General features: G+C 40.8%; 1 protein-coding gene across 1 annotated transcript; it reads right to left on the bottom strand.

Moving 5' to 3' along the window:
* Positions 1–20723: 20723 nt before the first annotated feature.
* Positions 20724–21658, bottom strand: LOC148102014 (general transcription factor II-I repeat domain-containing protein 2A-like). The gene is made up of 2 exons (XM_087844609.1): positions 21358–21658; positions 20724–21238 (listed from the first exon to the last, which is right to left on the bottom strand). Exons 1-2 carry the CDS (start codon positions 21656–21658, stop codon positions 20724–20726), a joined length of 816 nt encoding a protein of 271 aa, XP_087700735.1.
* Between the last annotated feature and the right edge of the window lie 1090 nt (positions 21659–22748).

Genomic DNA, 22748 nt, shown 5'->3' with positions numbered 1-22748 from the left:
CGACTTTTAACAACCCGGTGATTTAAGGTGAAAAGAATCTTGCTGAATTGTGTTTTTAAGCATAGCAGGAGGGAGACAATCCCTAAATCGATACCATATACAAAAACATTAAGCAAAACACACAAATGACAAGCAGTCTTATTGCAGTAGCTGCTGAAGAAGGTCAGATCTTTGCATGTGGTTAAAAGAAGTTGCGTACAAAAAAGCAAAAACATCACATAAATTCTGCTCTGTGATGTATTTTGTTACTTCAAATGACAAAAGCTGTAATGCCAAGACAAAAGCTGAAGAGCTGTAAAAATGTAATGATAGCCACTCTTTGAGAGGGTGCTAATGTAGCACAGGATTCGCTGTTAGTATTCTGCACAGTGCTGTAGTGTTGCCTTTTTAATATTGTTAAGCTCACCATTCGCTAATCTCCGCTGCACCAACAGCAGGGTCGTGAGGTCAGAAAGTGAGGCTGGCATGCTATTGTTGTAACTACCCAAACCTCAAAAAGCTAAGAGGACAGCTTAATTGTTCTATGAAAAATTCCAAGATTCATTTGAACACGCACGCAGACACACACTCTCTAAATGGTTTGCTAAAGTGTTTCTAATTGTGTGTATCAGCAAGGGAATTCTAACTAATGCAACCAACAAAATGTCTAATTGGGCACAAATAATTGCTTTTAATATCTTTTCATACAGTGTAGATATAGCACTTTACCATAGCAACTTAACTGGATACTGCACGTGCACATGCACACTGGAACACATTTAATGCTTTTCACCATTTTTCTCGACACAGACTACATAGAAAGAGATAGTAACTTTCTATATTTCAGGCTTTTCTCTCATCCTTCAGCCAACCTCGGTCCTCCAGCATGCAGTAGCTTAGGTGAGAACTTTAGTTCTGTACTCCCACCTTCAGCATTTCCTCAAAGTCCCAATCCAAATCCCAACCAGAGTAATCTCATCCCTCCACTCTGATGTACTTCCATTTATCCTACCCTTGTACTACTGCCAGCTCAGTCCTGTGTTAGGGAAAAAGGAGAAAGAGGATTTCCTCTGCTTTTCCCTTGCTCGGGCACTTCACTGTGGTTGTAAGTCTGCATCGTTTTGGAGCCTCAAAGAATCTGCTCAGTGTCACCCCTGCAGCTCCCCGGGACACAAGGCCCACTTGGGTGTTATCGTGCCATTTCCAGCCGTGGGTTCATCTGAACAAGTAGAATAAATGCTTGTATAATATTAGCAAACATGAAAAACATGAGTAGTATAAATGTGTCATATCTGTAACTGTTAAAGACTCACAACATGTCACAAACTGTAATGGAAACCAGGCAATCTATTACCTTATACTGTATCTTTATGAGTTCCTGACAAATTAATGTTTCAAGCTAAAATTAATAAGTATATACTTTTATGGGATTTACTCTTTAGAGTTTAGTTGATAATTGAGAGCTGATATTATAGTGGTAGCTCTATTGAGGAGGCTGAGAGGGACTGGCCTACATTTATGGGGAAAAAAATATATTCAAAAGTGTTCACTATTTATTTTGTCTGTCAAATTCTTTGTTGTTTGGTTTGGCAAAGTCGTCTATGTGTTTAAGTTATACACAGTATAAACAGTACTCACATGTTCCTGGTTATATCTGCATCTGTAGGAAATCTATATTTTTTTAGCTAGCTATTAGCTATACCAATATACATATTAGGAATTCTCAGATATACTGGTGTCTGCATTTATAGTGGCCAGTAAATAAAACATTTAAAAGGTAAAGAAACATCCATCAACCATGTTATGATCATAGATTTTGAATTGTTTTTCCACCAAAAGGCAGTGCAACAAACACAACACAGCTGATCTGAGCAGAGTGTAAACAAGGACTCCATTTTTGCAATAATAAAACTAAAATATTTTAAAACTTCATTATGATATTATCTTAGTAGATAAATACCTACACATAACAAATGTTATGCAAATCTGCTTATATTTCATGTTTCTGAAAGAAAAAGTTCATCAACTGATATGTCAGATGTAAATATCAGCATCAGTAACAGTCATTAAAATACTCGCAATATAGCCCAATATTCTGCTATATAACATTCTGCTCCTAGGGCAAACCCCAGCAAAATATAGGAAGCGTACAGACAGAAGTACAGAGCTCGGGATTGTGATGTCACCAACACAATGCATTATGGGTTGTATACATGGAACATACAGAGTCGGATATTCCATTTTGGTGTGAAAGCTAAATTGAGGACATTAGAACGTCGTAGTCAATGGTGCATATTGAACTCAATGTACAGGACTCAGGGGGATCGGAGACGGTGTGTTTAATTTACAGTGAACTAATGAACAGGGTCCAGGACTAAAGCACAAACAGGTCCACAGAATAATCTCTCCACAGGGGAATGCTCTCGCTCTCAGTAACCCACTCAGGCACAACCAGGATCCTGCATAGCAAAGAAACACAGGTGAGGTGAAGACAAAAACCAGATAATGCCAAAAATACTCGCAAAGGTGTCAACAACAACTGAAGGATTTCCTTTATCTTAAACAGCAGACTGCAAATTAGACAATTACCAACAGGTGAGTTCATTATCTCTGGAAGCAAACCAAAGAAATGGGAACTGAAGCGGGATCCTCCTCTGCAACTGAGGGTGTGTTTAACTCTCAGATGCAGATGGGGGTGAGGAAAGAGAGTACACGTGTTACTTTTTTTTCATACAAATTTGTATATATCTAAATATTTATTTGCCTGAGTCGTTTTCAGGGTTGGTTGCTGTTCATGTGCGTCTCATGGAATCCTGCTCTATGTCAACAAATGTCACACGTTGGTGCTTCAATTTTACTTCAGTCTCATTGTGAAACTACTGATGGTTGGGTGGAATAACATCAGCGATCTCAATACATCTCTTACAGTGCAATACTATCCTGGTCTCCACATTTATGTGGATGTTATTTTGACACATTCAACCTACTTAAACACACAGCTCCATAGCGACGGCAATCCACAACGGCAGTGGCCTCCCCCAGCATGACAATGTGTTACACCACACAAAACTGCTCAAAGAATGCAACAAACAGCCCAACGTATTGAGCCAGCATCCAAACTCCCCAGATCCCAGTACAATCAAGCATCGGTGGGATGTGCAGGAACAAGCCGATCCACAGAGGCCTCGTTGTGCAACCGATGAGACCCAAAGGATGCTGTGCAATTGGCCTACTGACAGACAACACAGCACAGCCGCAAGGATCCTCTTGTCCATGCCTCAGCAGGTCAGGGGTGTTCTAGCAACATAAGGGGGATCTACTCAATATTAGGCAGGTGATTTTAATGTCATGGCTCAGATTTCTGTTGTAAAATGGAACAGAAATACAGAGAAAACAGCAAAGCCAGCATTCACTACCAGAAGTAATGTTTAATAGCTGGTTGAATGGGAACTTGGGAAAGGCATGTGGAAACATGAAAACCTATCATGTTTAATACGATAAGTCATGTATTCACTTTCAGAGAAGACTGTGTTATAGGAAGCATTTATGTGAATGAGCTGTTTGAAAGATTATCAACAATGTTACCATTCCTTAAAATTTATATGAAACAGAAATCAACAGGCAACCGCTGAGTGAACACATAAACACTCTTAGAAACAACCACAGGGGAAATATGTACTTAACACTCACACAAGAATATTCATACAAACACACTGCACTATCAAAACACAAGTCCAGTCATAACCAGAACAATCCAAACAACAAACAAAAGATTATTAAGCTCAACCACAACATCAAATAACCCAAAAATTAAAAACCACTACACACATAGTGAAAAATACGACAGCAGCAGAATTTAGCACGAAGCAAAGCGTAAAAGCAAGCAAAGCAGTGTCATCAGCCTTAAAGATATAAGCATTCGAAACACAAAGCAAATCCATGACATCAGCTCATGCAGATTAACAAAAGTGTGAGATGCACAGTTTCTCTGGATATCAAGTTATATCTTTGTATCTGCTGTTTCAAACATCACACTGCAAACTCCACATGGCAGCTAATATCAGATGACAAATACTTCCTAAAGCAACATTTTCAATTGGAGCACTGAGCAAATTGAATATGAAGTATAAGGGCAAAAAATATGAAGATTACCTTGTCTGTGACAATAGTTCGATTTAGGTGCTGAGTTTATGTAGTCAAGTCAATTGCACAGTAAAATTATATGAATATTAGGGGTGGGGGAAAAAATCGATACTGTGTAGTATCGTGATATTTTGTTTGCTAATAATGTATCGATACAGGGACAGCAGAAATTGATATTTTGTTACAAAAAAAGTTTTTGTGGACTGGAACATGCTCTGACTTCAGAGCATGTTGATCAGCTCCTTTTAATGAGCAAGAATCCTGACATTCCTTCACTGTCCAAATGTGTTTAACTTTTTTTTTTTGGCAGCAATAAACATTACAGTTTACTTATTTTAAGACATGTTTTATTTTAATTAAGTGTAAAACTTTTTTATTTAATGCAAAATTATATTTTGTTTTAATTTACTTTCAAATTCTTCAGTTGCTGAATGGGCTGCATAGTTTTCATAAACTGCATAGTTCAGAATAGCTATAATTGTACCAGATGGTTGCATTCAGTTAAGTTGGACTAGACTGTAATACAAACCGTTCAGTTTGTCAACAATAAAACTGAAATGAGAGAAAGACTGAGTGTGAGACTTTGATATTAGATAAAATGAATATTGATAAAGTTTACCTTTATGTACAGAATCTGAATATCGCAAAATATTTTAAAAAATTGCAATAATATCGTATCGTGCATTAAGTATTGTGATAATATCGTATCGTGGGATGTATGGTGATTCCCACCTCTAATGAATATATTACTAAAATAATCCAAAACTACAGTCCCCAAAGCCACATTGTCAATATAACTCTTTCAGAGAGCAAAAGTCATACCTCCACCACCTAAAAGAATGCTCCACCAACAACAGGTGAAATGTTTAACACTCAGGCATGACTACATAGATTAGGTACATCAGCAAGCTTGAACACGAGTGAAAACAAATTTAAAAAATAAATAAATCATGTTTGCAAAAGTACAGCAGCACGGTGGCACGGTGGTTAGCACTGTTGCCGCACAGCAAGAAGGTCCTGTGTTCAATTCCAACATCAGGCCGGGGTCTTTCTGTGTGGAGTTTGCATGTTCTCCCCGTGTTTGTGTGTGTACCCTCCGGGTACTCCGGCTTCCTCCCACCGTCCAAAGACATGCAGCTAGTGATGGGTCGTTCGCGAACGAAATGGCTCTTAGAGCCGACTCCTTGAAGTGAACGACGCGAGCCGGCTCCTTATTGGGAGCCGTGAGGTTTTTTTTTTTTCTTTCTCTCACCCTCTCTCTCGCCCTTTTTTCCGCTAAACTCCGCACGCGCAGCCTGTAGAGGGGGGAGGGGCGTTAGTTACACTCGCAGTAGCACGGGAACAGAGCCAGAGAGAAAGAGAGCGAGGGACAACAAAGTCACATTAGAAAGGTATAGTAATCATCCACTATTTTCAGTTGCAGATGATAAAGGATTCAGAAATCATGCAGGCCCATATGACAGAGAATGTGCATCTTCTTTTTGTTTTAATATTTTAATTTATATTTAATTGTGTTGTGGTTTGCAGTGTTTTGTGTTGTTTCACGTTAAATTTGTTTAAAAGGAAAAAGCTGAAAATTTAAATAGTTAAAAGTTTAAAATGTAAATAGTTGTTCTTTGTATTATATGATTTATTTATTACATTTTATGTGGAGTGAATAAATAAAGTATATTTATGGTGGCCCTTAGAGACAAAGCATGTACAAACTCCAAAACACGTAAAAACTCAGAAGCACGTACAAACTCAGAATCACGTACAAAAGACAACAGAAGTGCTCCAGGATGCTAGGGTGCAGTGTTGAGCTTTTGTTACCTAGTGGCTACACAAGCCAGGAAGTATCAACAACCGGATTTGGTGTGTGGTAGTAACAGGTAAATGAATTTTTTTTTTAATTATTTGAATAAATATGAGTGCTTGTCTATAAATACACAAACAATACGCACATGCTTTCAATTGTGTAATTTAAGTGATCTGGGTAGCTCTGTTTTGGAAGTTCAGTTAACGCTAGAAATGTGTTTTGGAGTTTGCACGTGCTTTTTGGAGTTTGTATATGCTTTAGAGTTTGTATGTGCTTTGTCTCTAGGGGCCATATATAAACATATATAAATAAAACCACTTTTTTTACATTAGTAATTCATTTTCTGCATAATTTTATATTATTGTTAATGATTAAATAATTAAAGCAACAAAACAACCTGAAGAGCCGGTTCGGAGCCGAAAGAGCCGGCTCTTTTTAGTGAGCCGAGCCGAAAGAGCCGGATCTCTAAAAAGAGCCGGAAATCCCATCACTACATGCAGCTTGTGGGGATAGGTTAATTGGAAAATCCAAATTGCCATTAGGTGTGAATGTGCGAGTGAATGTGAGCGCGAATGGTTGTCTGTCCCTGTGTATTGGCCCTGCGACAGACTGGCGACCTGTCCAGGGTGTACCCTGCCTTTCGCCCTATGACAGCTAGGATAAAAAGCCATCCTAAAGTTAAATGTTTAAACCTTTGGCATTCAAGATGAAGTGTGTAAAGTGTTGTATTTATGACATACATATGTGCAAGGATAAATGCAACAACCAGCCTAATATACGTCTATCAAAAAAACCTGGGAGAGCATACAGCACTATACAGGCAAGAGATGAAATAACCGTCCATTTAAGATTTGTAAAGCAGGTCCAGCAGCGATACTATAAAGCACACAAAAGTGAAAAAGCAAAGATGAATGTCAGTACACTGGTTCAAAAGTGTCAGAGCCGAAGCAGTAAATAAGCTCTTGCAGTCAATGTGCTGCTCTGAATGAAATTTTTCCAGTGTTTCTGTAGGGAAAATGTGAGTATGATGGCCTCCCCCATGTGTCAAAAAAAAGCACTGAGTATCCATGAAGGCAGTATTACAGAGAAATAATTATGTGAATGTGCTGCATACAAGATTACGCTGATTTACATTTACATTTCCTACAGCCTTCTCAAGGGTGCAGAGAGGGTGAAGAGACCAGGAGACAATTATATCCCCTCAGAAAAACAATGCCAATGACAAAAATATTTTCACAAACTTATGCAGCAAGTAGCATCCATAGAAGTCAAACGCTAACTCCTTCATAAGCAGATATGGAAACATGGGAAATGAACATGAAACACAAAAAAATAATGGCAATTATTTATGTTTTATATGCAGTGTGTGTCTCATAAGACTCATTACAGTGACCATTTTAGCATTTTTAATAGAAACCATTTGTATAATATTCATCGCATGAGGCAAATGTGGGAAGGGCCTCATTTGCGTGCAAAATCCTCACATGATACAAATGTCTCATTAGGCTTACAGTATGCATTAAACATGGGCATTTTACTATTAAAGCTTTTACATTGGCTTTTCCATACGCACCGCATCATCATAAGGCAAATCAGAGGTCTCAGAGACCAAACATAAAAAGCTATAAAACATCAGTGGTGAATTGGGAGTTGTGTTTTTAAGCACATAAACACTGGCTGAAAAAAAAAGGCAAGGGGATCATCTCTGAAAAAAATGAAATAAAAAAATAAGGTTGCAGCAAGATGTCACAAGGGGCCCTTGTTTTGTTTGAAATGTTTTGTTTAGCTAAATATGTGAAGAAAAATTGTTTTCACTGCACTGAATATATCAAAATTCAACTGCCAAGATAAACAGAAGCTCAACCCTAATAACAAGACGAAAAGCACAAAAGAAGCATGCAAATGCCCTCAGTGCATTGTCAGTCATAGTGCCAAGCACACAAACACTGACTTACCCAAAACCAAAGCATAGACACAATATACTGGATCGCAACAAAAACACAAATAGAAGCACTTACCTTTGTGAGGATAAGAAGGCTGCAAACCAAAGGCTGCGCATAAACGTTGGACTTAGCAACTAGGACCCGTTCGAATGTGGAGCTTCTTTCTAATGCTTTAGTGTTTTGGCCTGCCAGTTTTGTGGAGGTTGAAGTAACTGAAGATAGCAGGCTAACTAGCTAGTGACATAACAACTTTTTTTACTACTTTATACCTCAAGAGGTAAGTCTTTGACTATAGTATCCTGTGCTCTCGTTTTTCCATAGAGAGTAAGCAGAACTATACAAGCCATATTTTATTGCACGCCACGTCATGTTTAAAGATAAAGATAAGATTAAGGCTTTTTGCTAGCTACCACTGGAAAGTAGCATGGATGGGAGAGCTAGCCACTTAGAGCCAGTTTCTTTGTCCAGCAGAGACTCCAGCGCTCTTTGAAAACTTTTAGTTTTCCACACACCACTTAAATGCACCCCAAGAAATGCAAGTCTAGACTGCAGCAAACCAAGATTCTGGAGCCTGCAGATCACTGTGCAGGTTGCTTGCCGGATGATTTATTTGTGGTAGCTGGCAATAAAAGAAATAAAGGCCATTTGCTCTGCTGTCCATGTGCCATAAAAATAATATTTTTTTCTTTAAACAACACAACAAAACAGATAGAGTTGAGTTACTTTAATTTAGAAATATGTATGCTTGTGTGTGTGTGTGTGTGTGTGTGTGTGTGTAAAAGCATATGTGTGTGTCTGTAAATGAAAAATGTGGTGAAAGGGAATGCAATTCTAGGCAATAAAAAATTCAAGCCATCAATACAGAATAAACAAATGATCACAGGCCATAGCAGCAGTGGGCAGAAATATGACAAATATGGAGGTGATGATGATTCAATAATTTTTCATTACGTTGACATGAGTTTAAGTAGTTATGAGAAATTAAATAATAAGATCTAAAAAAAAATGAAAGCAATAAGAAATTAAACAAAGATAATGGCAGGGTATCTGCATGGATCTATACAGTTACAAGTTTTAAGCAAAGATAAAAGAAGGGAGAAATCTGATCAAAAGCTGTAATAGGTGTAAGGAAAAAATATGTACTGTTGTAATTACAGAATAGTTAATGCACATTAGTGTCAGCAGAAAACATAACACTATCATTCATTTTTAGATTAACACATTTCCAATGTTTAGACAATACTTTGTGTTGCCTATGAGAAAGTAAAATATAACTAAGTAATAAAATTAATGTATTTATATAAGATAGTGAGATCACAGTTTAGAAAGAAAAAGAGAGGAAAAAGAAAGCAAAAAGCTACTGTATTTTTCGGACTATAAGAGGCACCGGATTATAAAGCGCATTAAGCGAAACAAAACAGTCAGATAAGTCAAACTTCACTCAACTCATTCTTCTTGCTTCCTCCACTTCCGTACTATTGATTCATTAATGTTGAATTCTCTCGCAGCTGCTCCATTCCTGTGTTGTTGCAGCACATTAATGACTAACCTCGCATTGTGGATAGATTATCTCACTTGTTCTCCTGACTGAAGTTTGGTCCGTTTACAGCATCCCAACATGCGATTGCATTTGTCCCTAACCATCAGAAACCCTCACGTTAACTTTTATTGAGTGAAAAAAAAAGTTAGCATTCATCCCCTAGCTTCACTATGTTTATGTTATACTAGCATACCTGAGTTGCTAGCAATCACATAGCACATCATTATATACCAGCTAGTCCAACTTCAGTAACCCTGCAAACGTCACTGCTGCTTAGTTTTCTGTCTTCATTTATGTTGGAAGTGATAGCAGAGCTGTACATTTTAATTTTTTCAGAAATCTCTCAGTCAGAACATGGTATATCATGCTTAGGTGGAAACTAGTGAGCAAACTTCCTGCTAACTTCTAACTCTGTTAGATTTAATAAATCCTGTTTTTATGGATGTCTGGATGTTAAACTTAATTGTTACATCTGGTAAAGCAGCAATGCTGATCATTTTAGTACAGATGAAAGAAGACAGTTTTTAAGTCTTCAGCGATGCCGCAGTGTTCGTTTGAGTTTGGGACCTGAAGTGGACAGAGAGCCCATAGTCCTACGCGAGGCTCCTGAATATGGTAGCTGTAATGCTCAGACAATTCATCAAGCGGTGCGGCTTCATAGCTTACCAAAGTCGTACTAAAACATTTTTTGACAGATTTTTGAGCACCGTGTGCCACATAAAATCGCCTCGAGGTCAGTAAGCACAACCAAAATTCATACATAAGGCGCATCTGATTATAAGGCGCACTTTTTGACAATTTTCGATTTTTGAGAAAATTAAAGGATTTTAAGTGTACCTTATAGTCTGAAAAATACAGTAAAGAAAGTTTCATTTAATCACCAAAAGCAGACCAAAAGAGTTTGGTGTTGACACTGTATTTAATGGGATAATAGGATGGTTTCAGTGATCTAAAAAAAATCTATTAGTAAGACCTAGGGATGGGTACCGGGTTCTGACATAAACGGTAGTAACCAGACCGAAAAGCAGCGCACATTTCGGTGCTTTATTTCGGTGCTTTTTTTTCCTGAGATGTCATACACTTTGGATTCTAGCCAATCATTTTACCTTTCCAAGGATAGTAGGCGGGCCCAGGTACGTACGTTCTTTTAGAGCAGAGCTACAGATTAAAAATGCCCAAGGCGAAGAGGTCAAAAGTCTGGCTGTACTTCACAGCAAAAGATGCAAACTCAGCAGCCTGCAACAAGTGCTTTAAGGTGATACTGTGCAAAGGAGGTAACTCCTCGAATCTGATGAAACACCTGGCGACGTATAGCATTTTGTTAAAAGCCAAGAAATGCACCGTATTCAATAGCTTGCTGCGAGACCTCACACCGTGCACATCTACTGCGGGTGGGTTGCCTGTTATCGGACCCGGAGTTAGCAACATCCCCCAAAAACCCAAAGAGGAGAGTCCTGGCCCCTAGCCCTGCCAGGGTAGCAGAAATGATGACGGATGATGATGGCAGCAGCAGCCGTTCTTCTCTGTATGTTGTTTGTGTGTAATTTACGTTGAGTAGGCTAACCACGTTATTAAATTAATGCATGTAAGGTGAACTAGCAAACACTGTCGTAGTTATAGCGGCTGTCTTCTTGTTTGATGGCAGATACTCCCTTCACCCTGGCCAAAAAGGCTAAAATGACCAAAGAAAAAGTGGAAAACAGTTAAACATGAGAGGTTTTTGGACAAAGTTTGTGTTTTTTCCATTGATTAAGCACTGCTTTCAGCCAAGAGTGATACCATATACGCCCTATAGCTGCAGAAAAGGCTAACATTGTTATCTTTTTACAAAAAAACAGCTGAACATGAGAGGCTTTTGGACCAATTTTGTGTTCTCCATTCTTTAAGCACCGGTTCGAGCACCGTTTAAGCACCGGCACCGTTTCAAAAGTACCTGTTTGGTACTGGTATCGGATAAAACCCAAACGATACCCATCCCTAGTAAGACCTAGTTTTAGTCTAAGTCAAAATGGGAATCATATAAAAACTTGTGACAAATTTTGCTTTTTTTTAGTATTGCACTGCAATCATACCTAACTTTGAATCATATGAGATGTGCAAAATGGCTCTCCTTAGCTCTACTTTTTAGTTAACACAAATTTGCACATTTTAGCATGCTGACACACTAAACTAAGATAGCAAACACTTTACTTGTTAAACATCAGCACTTCTATGCTTGCTTGTTGACATTTAATTTAGCTCAAAATACCATGGAGCATATGTATAGCTTCATATTAGTAAATGGACTGGTACACATAGTGCTTTTCCATGTTACCAGGCCACTCAAACCTTTTTTAACTACAAGCCTCATGCACACATGTACACACAATCACACATGTATTTATACAAGTGTTTTTTTCTACACCTAAGCACCTTGTCTAATATAACACTTTAACTCCTCAGCCACAGCCACAAGGTGTATTATCATACTGTATCATGTCATTCCATGTCATGTTTCTTTCCTAAGTAGGAATCTAGCTCTAGGTATGTATGACTTGTCCAAAATCACCCTGGAAAGTGTAAAAGTAATTGCAGAGTAGTGAAGATGGTGGCCAAGGAGTATGAGTGTGAAATTCCCCAAAACCCTGGCCCTTATGATAATAAGGTTAATGATAATAATAACAACACCAAAAAAACCCATTACAACAGCAATCAAAATTAACTTATTAAACCATATATCAAACAGAGACACAATAAAAATATGCATGTTTAAATATAGAGGAAAAATATTCACAAGAGAATTGATATTTGCAACTTATCACAAAAAATCTCATAATGTTTATGTAAATAAAGCATGTGAGTGTATAGGCTGTCACAGAAAACTGTGGGTAGAAGAAGGTATAATAATTTTCATATGCACTTGGATCCCAGTCCTGCAAATTTCATCATCACAAAAAACGGACTCATTGAATTTACGTACAATATACCAACTTTACATGTGCCCAGGCTAATCTCCCAAAATGCCATACAGTTGAAGGCAATGGTTTAATTTTTTGCTAGTCAATGTGATGCTCACAGAAACAGCAGAAATATAGAGGAAAATGGTGGAAATCAAGATTGCTCCGAGGGGCTGCTTTGCCATAGAGTTAGTTGTGTTGATGGTGACATCACCAACTGCACAAACTGTCTGTGAGTCAGTCCACTGATGTCAGCTGTCACATACAAACAGCTGCACCAGCTGATATCAGAAGCCTCTGGCTGTTGAGGTCCATTAGATGCAGTGTAAACACATGTGGGTATTTAGTTGGTTGAGATAACATCGGCGTCATAACCCTGTCATGTTGACAGCAGATCTGAAATTATAAAAGGACTCATGGAAAGGCCAAATTTAACCTCCTAAGACCCAAACTTGTTCATGGCATGCATTTTTTAATTTTTCTTTGCTATTTGGGCTGATTGGGACCTGATGAATGTAAAAACAAAGAGTTATCTTTTTACCTGATGCAGTTTCTGAGGAGAGGATATCAGGCCCTTGTTTAGTATTGTGGTCTAGACAACCCGAAATGTGATGTCCACATATGTTGGCCGCCAGGTCCTGGGAAGTTAAAAGTTTAAGCACCTTGTTTTTTCCAAACTGTGAGCATGATGTTTTTAATTTTACTGCAGTTCAGAGCTTTTGCCACAGTCAGCTTCCACTGACTGTATGCAGGGAGGAGGACCGAAATGCAGACAGGCAAAATGAAAACTTGATTCTTGACAGAAAGCAAGCCGTTTATTGTAGTTGATTAGAGGGTACAGAACAAAAGGCAAAACCAATGTAATGCTAAGCAAAAACCTAAAATGGGAAGACTAGAAAGAAAACTATGGGCAGAAATCTGTGCCATCAGAAACTGAATTTGAATAAGTTAAATTCAAATCTGAATTGCTCGGATTGAATCTGAATTGTAACTTGAATAAAAGCTTTTAAAAACTGAATATGAATTAGCCTAATTTGAAATTCAATTTATTGGTTTGAAAATGATCATCACTAAATTGAAATTAAATTGTATATTTTGAAAATGAATTCATTTGCTTTGAAACCGTATTTTATCCTTTAAAAATTTAGCTCTCAAATAATTTCAGATTCATTTCTCACCATTCAGTTTCAGTTCTAGAATTCAATTTCCTTTCCAAAATTCAGTTTTTTGGGAGTTACATCCGGTTCCGGTTCAAGAGTAATCGAGCGCAGATTAATAGAACTACGTTTTACTAGCGGACCGAAAGTGTTCTTCCTCTCAGAGCCCTGTATGCTTGCAGAGACCCCTACAGTAGGGAAATATGCAAAACAGTGCCCAAACCTTTGTATTTTAGCTTTATTTATGTCTTACACAGCATCCCAACTCTTTAGCTAACTTTAGCTTTAGCTAAAGTGAATAGTTAGTCTAATTCATTAATGCAGCATTACTGGATCACCTCTGTTTGAAGTGATATAATATGATATACAACTATCACTAAAACGGCAAACTTCGTAAATAAACAAACAACACTTCCAATTCTCTAAACGTTTGGCCACAGCTGTAGATTACACTATCAGTGCTTTCAAATTCAAATTCAAATTTTATTTGTCACACACACACAACCATACACAGTATGACATGGGGTTGAAATGCTTGTAGCTGTACAATGCCTGACCATTAAATGACAAATGATATTAATGATTGAATGATTAAATGATATTTACAATTTACAGGTTACTACAAAATTTACAAATTAACTTAGGAATTTACAGAAAAAAATGTGCAAATAGCAGAAGGAGATTATAAAGATTATAAAGTATAGGAATTATAGGATTATAGGAAATGTGTGGTGGTGCGTGTGGTGATGTGATGTGTGTGAGAGTCCAGTCTTATAGTGATGTGTGTGGGAGAGTCCAGTCCTACACCTGGTTCAGGGCCCGAATAGCCTGGGGGAAGAAGCTCCTCCTCATTCTCTCTGTTTTGGCCTTAAGGGAGCGGAAGCGCTTCCCAGACCTCAACAGTGAGAAAAGTCCATTGTTGGGATGAGAGAGGTCCATCATAATCTTCCTAGCTTTGGACTTGCACCGCTTGGTGTAGATGGACAGCAGGTCAGGGAGCTCTGATTGAATGATGCGTTCGGCTGAGCGCACCACTCTTTGCAGATCTCGTCTGTCCTGCTTGGTGCTGTTCCCAAACCAGGTGCAGATGTTTGCCGTCAGGATGCTCTCGATGGTGCAGCAGTAGAAGTTCTTGAGCACCTTCAGTGGCAGATGGAAGTCTCTAAGTCTTCTGAGGAAGAAGAGACGCTGACGGGCTTTCTTAACCACGGTGTTGATGTGGCAGGACCATGACAGGTCCTGAGTGATGTGTCCACTCTCTCCACTGGCGTGCCACTGATGATGAGGGGTTTGTAATTCCTCGCCTGCTTTGTAGTGAAGTCTACGATCAGCTCCTTAGTCTTGCTGATGTTTAGGAGGAGTTTATTCTCCTGGCACCAGGTCTCCAGGTTCCTAATCTCCTCCAGGTAGGCCGTCTCGATGTTGTCGGAGATCAGGCCTGCAACTACAGTGTCGTCAGCAAACTTGACAATGGAGGTGGTGTCTGATGTGGCTACACAGTCATAAGTGTACAGTGAGTACAGCAGGGGGCTTAAAACACAGCCCTGAGGCACTCCAGTGCTGAGTGAGATGGAGGAGGAGACTTGTTTTCCCACCCTCACTGATTGGGGTCTGTCTGTGAGGAAGTTGAGGATCCACTGACACAGTGATGAGCTGAGTCCTAGATCCGTCAACTTGGTGAAAAGCTTAGAGGGAATTATTGTGTTGAATGCTGAACTGTAGTCCACGAACAGCATCCTAACATAATTCCCTCTGCCAGTGTCCAGGTGACTCAGGGATGTGTGGAGCAGGTGAGATATGGCATCGTCTGTGGAACGATTAGTCCGGTAAGCAAACTGAAGTGAGTCGATGGTGGCAGGAAGTGAAGAAGTGATGTGATCTCTCATCAGTCTTTCAAAACACTTCATCACAATTGAAGTCAGTGCTACTGGACGGTAGTCATTGTGGCAAGCGGGCTGTTGTTTCTTTGGAACAGGAACTATAATGGACTGTTTGAAGCACGTGGGAACCACAGCTTGGGCCAGGGAGAGGTTGAAGATCTCCCTGAACACCGGTGCTAGCTGGTCAGCGCAGGCTCTCAGGACCCGGCCAGGGATTGCATCTGGTCCTGCTGCCTTCCTGGTGTTCACCCTCCTGAAGGTGTTCCTCACGGCATGCTCTGTGATGATGAATGCATTTTCTTCACTGGTGCACTCTGAGCGTGCGCAGCCGTTTGTTGTTTTAATTGCTGCGGCGTCGAAGCGAGCATAAAACGTGTTCAGCTCATCAGACAGTGAAGCATCAGCATTCATCATTGAAGAAGCTGGTCATTTATAGTCCATTATAGTCCGCAGTCCTTTCCACAGGCTCCTAGAGTCGCACTGTCGTAGCTGTGACTCTAGTTTTTCCCCGTAGCTCTGCTTTGCCTTTCTGACCGCGCTGCGCACGTTGTAGGACGCAGCCTTGTATAGGTCCATATTACCGGAGACGAGCCCTTCATTGTAGGCAGCGGTGCGTGATCTCAGAGCGTCGCGGATGTTTCTATCCACCCACGGCTTCTGGTTGGGAAACGTTCGGATGATAGTTCTTTCTGCTGTGTCGTCTGCTAGTTTCCCGATAAATCCCACAACCGCTTCCGTAAACATGTTGATGTCATCAGAGCTGCGCCGAAACATGTCCCAGTCTGCGTCATCCAGTGCGTCCTGCAGCGCGGCCACTGATTGGTCCGTCCAGCGAGCGACCTCCCTCCTGATTGGTGGTTGCTGCTTTAGCCTTTGTTTGTAAGCAGGCATGAGGAAGATGGCGGCATGGTCCGATTTTCCAAATGCCGGCAGGGGCTGAGCCTTGTAACAGTTCTTGAACGGGGTGTAGCAGTGGTCTAATGTCATAGTGCCCCGGGTGGGGCAGTTGATGTGCTGGTGAAGGTTGTGAAATGTCCGTTTGAGATTCACTCTGTTAAAATCTCCCATAACAATGAGTGCGGCATCTTGGTGAAGTGTTTGTTGATGTGTGAGAGCCTCATGTAGCTCACATAAGGCAGTGTCCGAGTCCGCGTGAGGCGGAATGTAAACAGTGCAGGCAATGACCGCAGTGAATTCCCGAGGGAGATAGAAAGGGCAACATTTAACAATCAAAAGTTCCAGATTGGGCGAGCAAGAGCGTGTGAGTGGGGAGATGTTTGTGCTGTCGCACCATCTGTTGTTCACCATCAAACACACTCCACCACCTCTTTTCTTCCCCGACTCCATTGTCCTGTCCATGCGGTAAACCGAAAAGAACCCCGTCGGCTGCACGGCGTGGTCTGGTATCACTGGGTTCAGCCAAGTCTCGGTGAAGCAGAGGAGGTTGCAGTCCCGAATGTCTCTCTGGAACTTGATTCTGGCTCTGAGGTCATCAAGCTTGTTCTCGATGGATTGAACATTGGCTAGCAGGATACTGGGCATGGGTGCGCGGTGTGCGCGAGCCCGTAGCCTGTTCCTGATGCCGGCTCGTTTACCTCGAGTCCGTCGCTTAGGGTCGTGTCCTTTGTTCTCTCTCAGGATCTCCTTTGGCCAGGTTGAGTCTGGAGTTAAACATGGTGAAATGTTCGTGTATTGTCGACCAACAGAAACCAAAGTGTCTCTACTGTAGCGAATTTGTGTGTTTGATGCCCATGCAAGATTATGGCAGATAGAGCAAAAAGTGACGAAAAACTGCAAAAAGTGGAGAAGTTGGGGCAGAGCATCCAGCACGGCAGCCGACCTCACCGGCGCCATTTTGTATAATGCTTGTTCACTTGACAATAATTACATTTCTAAATTCTCTTTGTGCATTTACAGGTAAACAATATCTAATATTTTATCTAAATGACTGCTTTGTCTTTGAAAAGGTGAAGAGCCTGAGGCCGGTGACTGTCCAGTTCTACTCGAAGTACATCCTTACGGTGGCTCACAGGACAAGGCCACATTCCTGTCCTGCCAGAAGAGTCTTCATGCAGTTCAACCACACCTGTCATATTCCGTATGACAGGGGTCTCAAACTCCAGTCCTCGAGGGCCGGTGTCATGCAACTTTTCCATGTGTCCCTGGTGCAACACACCTGAATACAATTAGTAGGTTATGAGCAAGAGTATAGAACTTGCCTGCGTGCTGAGGTGGTAATCCCTAACCCTACACAAGTAAATTTAAGTATACATAAGTAAATGTATGTATTTGGAAAGATATACTTCTAAAAATTGCACAATGTTCATTCACTCATGAGCTGCTGTAACATGAATCAAGTGGCTGAATTGCCAACTCAGCATGCAGTCAAGTTCTATAGTCTTGCTAATGACCTACTTGGTGTGTTGCAACAGGGACACATGGAAAAGTTGCAGGAAAGCGGCCCTCGAGGACTGGAGTTTGAGACCCCTGCCGTATGGTGTTCATCCAGTTTTCTACCCCACAGTTACAGCATGTCTGACTGCCTGTTCAGCATATGCAAAAATATATGATGAGTTTAAGCATGTGATGACAATGGCCTTCCATTATGGTGTTTGTCATCACATGTCACAGACATCTGGATGATCATTTGGAATAAACTAAAAACTAAAAACTTGTTACTTCATCTTTTATCTTTATTGTTGTTATTATTTTACATTTTTCATTGTTAGGCATTAGGTTTATTTGTAGTAGGCCTTTTCAACTTCTTCCCCTCTTCCATGTTACTGTGTCAGCTTGTCAGCATCTATTTGGGGTTGGGGAAGAAGCTCCTCCTCATTCTCTCTGTTTTGGCCTTAAGGGAGCGGAAGCGCTTCCCAGACCTCAACAATGAGAAGAGTCCATTGTTGGGATGGGATAGATCCATCATAATCTTCCTAGCTTTGGTCTTGCACCGCTTGGTGTAGATGGACAGCAGGTCAGGGAGCTCTGATTGAATGATGCGTGGAACAGAAAGTAAGGAAATCCAAAGTGCCATTAAAACCAGGAGAGGTTCTTATATTTCAGAAGAAGGGATTAATTCAAAAGAAATGACCTCAATGCCATATTTTATTTAGGAACCCTAGAGAGCACTTTGTAAAATAACACATAGCACACAAAGAAGTAACACAAAGAAGCTAAGCTCGTTGCAACATGGCAACTGCCTCAACGCCACCCGAAATTGAACCTCCCCCACCCTCATTCAGATTTTCATGACAAAAGTAAAACTGTATGTCGGATGTGCCACGCAATGCTCAGTTGGTGGGAACTAGTGCGTTAGTGCAGTTAGCTTGTTAAAGTGTTGACGCCGGCCAGCCCCACACACGGGGCAATCCGAGGTAACTCGTTAACGGAGATTTGCTGCGTTATGGCGTTAACGTCATTTTAACGAAATTAACGCTGACAGCACTAGTGGGAACACAACGAATATGACTGCACATTTACGCCGACATCATCCTAGTGCAAAGACAAGTGGAAGCAGACAAAAACAACAAGCACGCATGCTACAAACTTTACCCGAGTCATTTAGACAGCCGTTAGCACATGATTCTCCTCATGGGGACCTGATATGTTTAATATGCTGCTGAGAATATACCCCAGAAGAAGTGTATAGTATAGCTTTTATTTTTGAAAAAGCTATTTCTCTGTAACAAACTCTCTTTTCCAAAGATGAGTGATTTCTCGATCAGATAGATTTTTTTTTTTTATTATTTTGTTGTTTCAGCAACATTATATCTAAAAAACGTACTTTTGAGTTAAAATATATATTTATAATTTTAATAAATGACAAAATTAAAAAAGCAAGAACATTTTTTGTATGGAAAAAATATTGAACCGTGACACCAAAGTATCGAACCGAACCGTGAATTTTGTGTATCGTTGCACCCCTAATGAATAAATATATGTACAATATAAGAGCGTATGCATTACTGAATGTATATACTAAATATGTTTTTCTACGTGTGTGAATATGTGTGTGTGTGTGTGTGTGTGTGTGTTGTTACGGCCCTAGCAGGGCCTCCTCCTGAAGGTGCCTGTGTGGGCGTGTTCCACCACCTCTTCTGCCTGAGGTGCCACCTTTCCCTTTTACACAGCTGACTCACATCAGTAATTAAAAGTATTTAAGCCCAGGGAAAGGTGAGCTCTGGGCCAGCATACTCCATACCAGTTGGTGGCGGTAATGCATCTTTCAATTGTTTGCCAGCCGCTACAACCAATACAACTGTAAGAAAAAAGAAGAAGAAGCTCTGGGCCAGAGTGCCATTAGTGGTTGCAGCTAGCAAGCTGTGCGTTTGGTGTATTTGCAGTTAGTGAGCTGCTCTCTCTTTTTGACTCACTTTTTACTTTGTTGACCAACGCTTTCACCTTCCTGAGTTTTGTTTATTTTCCTTAAATGGTGATAGCGGCTTGTCCGTCTCTTTTAGTTGAGCTACTTTAATAAAACTATTTAATTTAACCCGTTTGCCTCCTTGACTCCTTTTTCTGACCCGGACACTTTTTGTTACTTCCCCCTCACTGCCTAGACCCCTCAGGGGAACGTAACAAGTGGGGGCTCGTCCGGGATTGTTGAAAAGGGAGTTTTGAGTTGGAATTGGTTTTTGATTATCTTGCTTTTTTCACCTTTAGAGATTCAACTTCCCAGTTAAGTTAGGTGAGTGTCCAGCTGAGCTTATTAAGTTCTTCCTTCGGGCACTCTTCTGTTATTTTGCCTTTTTTATTTTCGGAGTAATCCTGGGCGGGGATTAGATCCCTGTTCGGGGTAGGCAATTCAGGGCTCCGGTCGCTGAAGTTCTGCCTTTCAAGTTGCCTCGAGCCCGGCACGCTCCAGAAGGTAGGTAGGTAAAGTTTGTTGTGCTTAGGAACTAGGTAAGTTGTGTTTGTTTAATGTGTATACTGCAAGAGGTAAGTTGGTCAGTTAAAGTAAGTTGTGTAGTTTTCCATTAATCCAGGGGTGGCCAACCAGTCAGAGACCAAGAGCCACTTTTTTTTTACTGTGTTACCGCAAAGAGCCACATCATACGCATGGGCACACATGAACATCACCCATCCTTTCCTCCCTCTCTCTCTCTCTCTCTCACACACACACACACAAAATACACACATCTCTGCTCAGCCAGATTTATTGTAAATGTCACACATCAACATGATAATGACAGAAATGGACTCCTACAGTACTAAAACCACAGGCCAGTCATTTTCAACAATGAACATTGTGTGCACTGTCTCACACACACAAACTCTCAGTTCAACCAAGTCCACAAACCAAAATATAATAATCTACAATAGCATTTACTTTTACAATGCATGTTGTTTAGTGGGACTTCTGGCATTCCTTGCCTTGAACAATCCTCTTCAAATCCGGCTTGTATTCCGTTGTTGCTACTCGGAGCAATTCTTTCACATGAGTGTCAGTCAGAACAGATCGATGCTTTGATTTCACATGTGTTAGGGTAGAAAACACAGACTCGCAGACGTATGTTGACCCAAACATTGACAGTATCTTAAGCGCAGCCCGTTTGACATTGGGGTATTTTTCCATTGGCACACTTTTCCAGAACTCAATGGTCCCTTCCCTTAAAGCAGGTTTCAATTGGTCCTCCTCACAAAGATCGATCATCTTCAACTCAGCCACAGCTTCATCTGTGACTAGCGGGACTTTCAAACAGCCGGTCTCTGCATTAAATGGGTCGACGAGGAACGTAATCTGTGGCCTTTTCAATTGTAGATCATGAAACCGGGTCATGAAGCTTTCGTGCAAGTTTTCAATCAGCGTTGCATATATGGCTCTTTGCTTACTCAGGGCAGCGCTGGCGACTTGCCCGCTGGCTTTTAGCAGAGTGGGAAAATGCATTAAATCTCCCTTTTGAATATGTGTCTTGAACAGCTTCAGTTTGTTGACAAATGCAAACACACTTTGCACCAGGTCAGGCAGCATTTTAACTTACCCTGCAGGGTCAGGTTCAGTCTGTCCAAGTGACACAGCATGTCGACCAAAAAGGCCAGATCCATAATCCACTTGAGGTGCGAGAGCTCGGGATAGTCCTTCTCTTCCATAAACAGTTTCACGGCATCCAAAAGCTCAAAGAAGCGAGAGAGTACCTGGCCTTTTGACAGCCACCTCACAGTGCAGTGCAGCGGCAGGTCACCTGGAAGCCCTTGGTCCAGCTCAGCGATGAGATTCTTGAATTGCCTGTGGTTAAGCGCATGTGTGCGGATATAGTTGACGATTTCCATCACAGGCTTCATGACATTATCTAAATTCAATGATTTAGACACAAGTTGCTCCATGTGGATGATTCAAAAGTCAGGAATAGTTTGGTCAGCTTTGCACAGCCCCACAAGCCCGTTCACAGATCCCATCATGGCTGGTGCTCCATCCGTGGCTATTGCAGTTAATTTCGTTATGGGCAGATTTGTTTTTTCAAATGCAGCCATCATGGTTTCTTTCACATCTATGCCACGGGTTCTGTCTTTTAATGGCACAATATCCAGGAGTTCTTTGATCACACAATTGTTTGACACAGACCGTGCAAATATTGCCAACTCAGGCTTGTCTTGTATATCACAACTCTCATCCAATGCGACACTAAAATATGCACATGCTTGAAGGTCAGAGTGCAACTGTGATTTAATAGCCGTGTTAATGTCCGATATTCTGTGTTCAACAGTGTGCCGGGACAGTTGGACGTCTAATACCATGCGTTTTAATTTGTCGTTTTCAGGAGACAAGATTTCAACAACGTCACTGAGGCATTTTTTAACGAACTCCCCTTCATTGTGTGGCTTTTTAGCCCGTGCAATGTTCCAAGCCAGCTGATAGGATGCGAGCGTTATGGTCTCTGACTGCTTCGTAAATTTTTGGAAAAACTGTATCTGCTTTTCTCCCTGACTTTTCAAAGTGGCCAACTCGTGCTTGCGAAGTTCAGTCCCTTTTGTAAATTCCTGGTCGATGTTAGCATGGAGTGAGCTGAAGTGGCGCTGAAGCTTTGAAGCTTTGAAATGCGCTAATGACGTCTGACATATAAGGCAGAATGGCTTGCCATTGCGTTCAACAAAAAAATATAAACTCTCCCACTCTGTTAAAACGTCCTGTGTTCATTTTCATATTTTCCTTTTGCATTTTTTCCCTGCCATTTTAAGCCGAACTTGCTCCTACTGTGAAACTTTGCGGTATTTTCATCCCACACATGCGCATTTGATGAAAATACCGTATTGAACTCAAGCGAAGCGAACGCGCACATTTTAAAACAACACAAAAAAAAACCCCAAAACACAAACACAAACTTTGATATCAACATAAGAGCCGCATGAAACCAGGCAAAGAGCCGCATGCGGC

This window comes from Neolamprologus brichardi, chromosome 7, assembly GCF_056152115.1.
Source record: "Neolamprologus brichardi isolate AB-2024 chromosome 7, ASM5615211v1, whole genome shotgun sequence".
Classification (NCBI taxonomy): domain Eukaryota; kingdom Metazoa; phylum Chordata; class Actinopteri; order Cichliformes; family Cichlidae; genus Neolamprologus; species Neolamprologus brichardi.
Note: the sequence above shows the minus strand (reverse complement) of the source record. Positions and strands in the feature narration are given on the sequence as shown.

Excerpts from the sequence above, each read along its gene's own strand:
- LOC148102014 (XM_087844609.1), bottom strand. The coding sequence starts at position 21,658 with ATGAAGCCTGTGATGGAAATCGTCAACTATATCCGCACACATGCGCTT. Across the intron at positions 21,239-21,357 it reads ACTGAACCTGACCCTGCAGG|CCAGCGGGCAAGTCGCCAGC; the intron begins GTAAGTTAAAAT and ends CTCTGCTAAAAG.